The 6469-nt window shown below is 46.9% G+C and overlaps 1 protein-coding gene across 1 annotated transcript; it reads left to right on the plus strand.

Annotated features, from left to right (window-relative positions):
* Positions 1-2429: 2429 nt before the first annotated feature.
* On the plus strand, positions 2430-5857 carry LOC120642238 (mucin-5AC-like). The gene is made up of 6 exons (XM_039918702.1): positions 2430-2737; positions 2845-3028; positions 3651-3751; positions 3854-4016; positions 4726-4792; positions 5327-5857. Exons 1-6 carry the CDS (start codon positions 2497-2499, stop codon positions 5408-5410), a joined length of 840 nt encoding a protein of 279 aa, XP_039774636.1. The 5' UTR covers positions 2430-2496; the 3' UTR covers positions 5411-5857.
* The last annotated feature ends 612 nt before the right edge of the window (positions 5858-6469 follow it).

The raw sequence follows: 6469 nt of genomic DNA on the forward strand, positions 1-6469 counted from the left end.
CATCCTGAAAGAGTGTTTTGGCCTGCTACACACCAAACTGAATAAACTAAATATTTTGCAGCTCAAATGACGATGAAAAGATCACTTTATCCTTGAACCCACCTGTCGTATGCATCTCCTTCTTCCCTCCCTCGGTCCCTCCCCTTCCACCATGTCATCCTCCCACGGCCGCCCCGCCCCGTGCTCTGTGCCCTGCCGCCGCCAGGAATAGGAAGGCGTCGGCGAACAGCGCCCGGTGCCCGCCACCGCAGAACGACGCGACGCCGCGGACGGAGGGCCACATGGCGAGGGAGAGCGCGCCAGGTGGCCGGGTCAGCGGCGAGGCCGCGTAGGCCGGAGCACACGCACCCGTCCACGGGGAGGTCCTCGATGGCCGTCGTCGTCTCCGTCCCTGCGGCGGCGGCGGCCGACGCCCCGAGACCACCGCCCACACCGCCGACGGCCATGGACAGGATCGAAATCGAACCCTGGGGCGTTTGCGTGTGTCGTTGTTACGGTTTGAAGCTAGCTAGTGGCTGCTTGCTTGGTTTAAATGGGTTAGTGGCCTGGCAGGGTGAGTGGTCAGATCACGGCCGGAAAAGCGAGGTGTTCCTGCGCCCCGAGGTGGCCCGTGGCTGCGCTCAGAGAGGTGGCCCGTGGCGGCGCAGACCGGTGCAAGACCGCCGCGGGCGGGGTACGGGGCGGGGCGGCCGCGCGAGGACGACATGGCGCGGTGGAAGGGAGGGACCGAGGGAGGGAGGGAGGGAGGAAGGAAGGAGATGCGGATGACAGGTGGGTATAAGGGTAAAGTGGTCTTTTCATCATCCGTTGAGCTGTAAAATATTTAGTTTATTTAGTATGGTGTGCAGCAGACCAAAACACTCCAAGTCAGCTGCAAGTAGGAAGAGAAAGGCTGCAGGAACAACCTCCAAGGATGGAGATCAAGAACCTGCAAAGAACTCGAAGCCAAGAAAGGGAGCAGCAACAAAGAAGTCCTAATGAAAGGGAGCAACAGCTAACAACATGTAGTGCTGGATTTTTGTTGTCAGTGTGGTGAAACTTGTGATTTTGTTTGCTAGATGATGCAATGATATGGTTAAACTTGGGTGGTTAAACCGGTGATTTTTTTTTGCTGAATGATGCAATGATAATATGATATGGTTATACTTAGATGCTTAAACCTGTGATTTTTTGTGCTGAATGATATGTCCATGACACATCTCTGAACCTGAATGGCCACAGTGCTGAACCTGAATGTGGTCTGAACATGGCATGGAGGTGGCCTGAACCTGCACGTCCTGAACCTGCATGGCGATTCTTTTTTAAATGTGGCCAAAATTGATCTGTAGTAATATATCGGGGGGTGATTTGCAATTATAACAACGGACAACACTCAGTTTCCTATGTTTATGGACTTAAGTGACACCAAAACAGAGATTATGAACTTAATTAGTCGTTTTGAGAGTTTATGGACTGGGGTGACACACCCCCACAACTATAAGTATCGGATATGCACTTTGCTGTAAAAAAAATCTATTGAGCAATATGTTGTTTATTCTTGTTTATCAACAACTTAAATTCAGCAACATTATTACCATGTTTCAGACTAATAAGTTCTGTTCCATCGGGATGTTTCTGGATTTGCAAAGCTACTTAGAGAAATTATGCTTCGATCAAATTTACGCTTCTCATTAGAGTCCTCTTGCCCCCTCCGTCCCTGATCACCTATCCTCATCCACCTCGGGTTTCAGCATTATACGCTCCATCTGAGTTGATTTTCATTTCATCTTGCTTTGGTTTGCACCATGAATACTTGATGTCAATAAAAACTATTGTTTTCAACATTTCTTGAAAACTCGATGTCCATAAAAGTTAATATGGTATTGCATTGAATATGCTGGTGCCGCACATGCCTTTTCATGAATATAAAATTCTTATTTGTCATAATTTTTATGAACACATGCGCGCCGCATGTGCTCTACTAGTAGAAAATAGGAAGGTACATAGCTGTTCAACGAGATGTAAGCAACACCAATCAAGAATGGCCTCCAAGCCTTCCTGGCAGCAACACCAACCCAGAACCAAAGTACAAACGGAATTTATATTAGAACTGCATATGTGGTTTGATTTACTTTAGATTCTTTTAGAAACAAAAACCTAATTTCCTGTTGCATATTTAACAGTCTATCAACCAATTAACGGGGAATAAGAACCTATTGGATGGGTGACAGGTTCTGCCACCTCAGCGCCATGTCACATGTTGCCCGTTAGGGATGGTAGACATCTATTTATGCTAAATTTTAGATGAATCATTTGATTTACTAAATATAAATAAAAAATAAAAAAATCAGCTAATGCCATACCTGCAGTTCGGGTGGGCCACCGGCCCACAAGATTATGCCACGTCCGGCAGCCCATGAAGAAGCACTGGAACTTTCTTCTCCCGAAAGATTCCTTCCTCTTCTTCCTCTGTCCCCTCTCGATGCGCATGCGGATGCGGGCGCCATCCCAACGAAGATGAAGCCCACCACCAGCGCTGCGACCCCGCGGGGCCCGACGCCTTCGTCCGCCGCCGCCAGGCGCCAGCGGAAGGCGCCATTGCCGCTGGGCGACGTCACCAACCTGCTCCTCCCCGGGCCCCCGACCCCAATCCAACCCAGGAGAACTGGCGGCCGACCCGCGCCTTCCGACGCCTCCGCATCCTCTTCCACCTGCTCCTCCACGGCCTCCGCCACGCCCAAGCCGTCCCCCGCCTCCGGTTAGTCATCGCCCCTCGTTTCCAGCACAGTCTCTCTCGGCCATCGGTGGTTTGCGCTTTGGGGTGGTTTGTGATTTGTAGTAACCTCGGCTCTGGATTCGCTGCAGCACTTGATAATGAGCACAGTGTCGTTGCATCGCCAGCCATCTCCACGGTTTACGCCAGCCGCAGCAGGGCTCCCGAGGCTCCAAGGACGACGACGAACCCCACCGGCACCAAGGGCAAGGAACCCGTTGCTGCTTCTGCTGCTGGAACATCGACCTGCCCCCCTCTTGGAAAACCTACGACCAGGTGAATCTACTCACTTACACTTCCTCTGGGCCAACGATTGTGTCATTCGGATACTACGTTTCACTTGTGGGTATGCCAAATTGGCTCTGGGGTTTGTACCCACCATCGGTCTCTAGTTTGTGCGGAACCCTGATAAGACTGAGGAATGCAGGTTCCCACTTGTCTGTTCCAACACAAATTAAATTTTATTTGCAAAGGCCAGAATAATATCACAATCAATAAATCACCACCCATCATTAGATTTTTAACATGGTGGTTTTCCCAGTATGATTATCCCATACACATGCTGCATAGCTTGCTGCATTGTCTCATTAACAATCTGTGCACCCACACATGTACATACCAAGATTTGAACCTCTTAGCATTCCAGACCGATTACAATCTTTCTGCTTGGATCTTCCATATGTTGATTGCTTGCATGTGTGATGCAGTTAAAATCGTTTCTGCTAAGTCTCACATTTGGAGAGATTAATGTCACAACATCATATAATGTTTATCTTTGTCAGCGTCAAGGGATTCAGGACTTTGAGATTTATGTGTTCAACTTTCTAGCCTGTAGGCCATACTTGATGGTTACAGCACGCTCCATTTACAGAAATACTGAATCACATGTTGCATTTAGGAAAACCACTGCGGCTCTGGATACTCGACTCATTTCTTCTTCAGCTCCTTGTCATGAAGCTAATACGGTCACACCCCCGCCCAAACCTTCCTATGCTGCCGGTGAGTGAACCTGCTGGCCTGCTCACCACCCCTCAGTTTCTAGTGGTGCCAGTGGTCACCATTTGGTTGGGATTTGTTAACCGTGATCCTGATTTTCTGCAGCCCTTGAAGTTGAGGAGGAGCGCAGTGTGGTATATGCCAGGCGTAGGGCTCCTGATGCTCAAGGGATGAGGAGGAACCCCACCGGCACCAACAACAGGGGCAAGGAACTTGTTGCTTCTGCTGGAACAGCGAGCTGCCCCCTTCTTGGAAAAGCTACAAGCAGGTGAGTTTATCTAGTGATCTGTTGGGCTCCTATAAAATGTCACTTGCACTTCTGATGTACACTGGGTTTGTGGTTTGGATACTGTGCTTGTGTGTGGGTATACAGAAGTGACTCTTGAATTTGGACCCATCATCAGTCGCTGTAGTTTGCATATAACCCTGATAAGTACTTCTCTGTGCGAACTTTGGTTTTACTAACTGGAGAGAGCGGAACGATACCATAATTACAGAATCACCGCCCATCAGGTCTAACATGGTGGTTTGCCCTGTATGCTTGTGCAATATACATGTTTCTTAGCTTGTTGCAGTGTCTCACTAACCTTTTGTAAACAAGATTTAAAGGTACCTGCACTTATTGCAGTTCAACCCCTTACCATTCCAGAACCATACAAAATTTTTGCCACTTGGATTACATTCAGATGTTGGAATCACCGTGATATTCCGTATATCAACTGCTTGCATGTGTGTTGTAGATTGTATTAGAATAATTTGTAGATTGTATTAGAATAATTTGTGCTAGTTCTTATACATTTTGGAGAGATTAAAGTTACCACATCATATAATGTGTCTCTGCGACAGGACTCACTCTAACATGGTGATTAGAAGTTTGGGGTTTCTTTCTTCAGTTTTTGTCATCCATAGGTCATAGTTATTGTTTACGGTCTTAGCGCAGTTCACTTTACTGAAATACTGAATCATGTTGGTTTTAGGAAAACCTCAATGGCTCAGGATACTCGGCCCAGTTCTTCTTCAGCTCCTTGTCATGAAGCTAAAAAGGTAAGCAGAATTGCAATGCGAGTGTTTTCTTACATTAAGGATCTACATAATGAACTTCCGTTATGCTTACTACCACCCATGGTTTGTTCAAATGATGCTGTTTGTTGATATCTGATCTGATGCTGTGTTGAAGCGTTGTCATCCATGCTCCTTTGCACAAGCCATATGTGTATCTGTTCTGAAATATTTATGTGTAATGCATTTCAAAATTTGGTCACACATTTGTGTGATGTAATGCTGCTAATGTGCATCCTTTCAAATTGCATATGGACCATCTCTAGCTTTGTATTGATTGTCTTGTTTCTTGTCTGAATGTAAAAGGCCACACTGTAAAACAGCTTGTTGGACCAATTATCTTGTTTGTGTCATCTGTAGGATTGATTATCTTGTTTTGGTCTGAATGTGCATTGACAAAGAGTATGAATATGAAAATAGCGGCTAGGGTATCTAGATTTTAGTCTTTCTGGAATTTGGAATACGTTGGAAACTACATCCATTATTTTTACCTTTCTGATTGCTTGCAATTTTGAACAGAAGCGGCCCTCTCCAAGCACACCCAAGTTACCAGAAGACTTTGTGAAGAAACAGAGCGTACTTTGCAGATATCGATGCATTTGAACTGGCAGAGGAAGAGGTCTCGGAAACTGACCTGGACTGAACTGAAGCTGATCCATAGGTTTTCATGAAAGTATATGACCTTTTCTGTACAGAAGTACATTCAGAGTTCCTTTTACAGTGTAGCTGCGGAGTTATGGTAGCAAAGTGATTACTAGTCCATGCACCACTGAGCCAGTAATGTTCCTTTGGTTCAAGCTTGTAGTTATAGCATACTAGTGTGTGGCAGATACTGTGATATGAAAACGAGGGGGAGCTTTTACTGTTTGAGAAAAATGAGCCAGCTGACAGTGCTAATATCTCGATCTTTAGCTTGTTAGGATCTGGCAACTATGGATTATATTTTGTTCTGATTTTTCTTCAAAGTTTCTTCTTGTTTTTGTTAATTTGAATTTGGGGTGTGTACTTGTGCACACAAAGCCATTGGCAGTATACTAGGCCTTTGCATGATACAATATGTTAGATCATGTATATATTTGGTGTATTGTAAGGCTGACGGTACCATTGCTAGTCAATCATCGCCTCTGGCTCACGGTCATCGCCACTGCCGACCACAGGCCCTAGGTTGGCCGGATGTAGCCTCCGGCCGCCGACGGCCATAGTATCCGCCGTGGCCTTGACGGTTCCTGCAGCAGCACCCTATGGCCGGACACAGACCCGCACGTGCCATACGAATCGCTACAGTGGACAGCGCCACACCGGCTACGGGTGGCAACACTAGAGGCTGAATTTTTGACCGAAACACTACAGGCTGAAGCTGAATTGAAAGTGGATGCGTCGAGCAGGCTGAGTGGCTGACAGGAGTGCAGTGCTCGCCGTAAGCCACGCAGCTGTGCACCACAACCGTATTTCAATTGGGGCTTCTACAAGTCCATCTCTGTAATCTGTTGTTAAATTTGGTTCTTAAATAAAGGCAGATCCGAGGACAACAGTGGAAACGTAATCTTCTGATGCATTGCAGGCTAGCTAGGCTCACGTGCTTCGGCACCAACCGCCAGGAGGGCTTCAAGGGAGAGGGGGAGGGAAAAGGGTCCAAAGGTCTAGCCAAAAGATTTTTTTTTA

The sequence above is a fragment of the Panicum virgatum genome, chromosome 7K, assembly GCF_016808335.1.
Source record: "Panicum virgatum strain AP13 chromosome 7K, P.virgatum_v5, whole genome shotgun sequence".
NCBI classification, from domain to species: Eukaryota; Viridiplantae; Streptophyta; class Magnoliopsida; order Poales; family Poaceae; genus Panicum; species Panicum virgatum.

Coding starts and splice junctions, on each gene's coding strand:
- LOC120642238 (XM_039918702.1), top strand. CDS start 2,497: ATGAAGCCCACCACCAGCGCTGCGACCCCGCGGGGCCCGACGCCTTCG. Junction 2,738..2,844: donor CAAGCCGTCCCCCGCCTCCG/GTTAGTCATCGC, acceptor GATTCGCTGCAG/CACTTGATAATGAGCACAGT. Junction 3,752..3,853: donor CAAACCTTCCTATGCTGCCG/GTGAGTGAACCT, acceptor GATTTTCTGCAG/CCCTTGAAGTTGAGGAGGAG.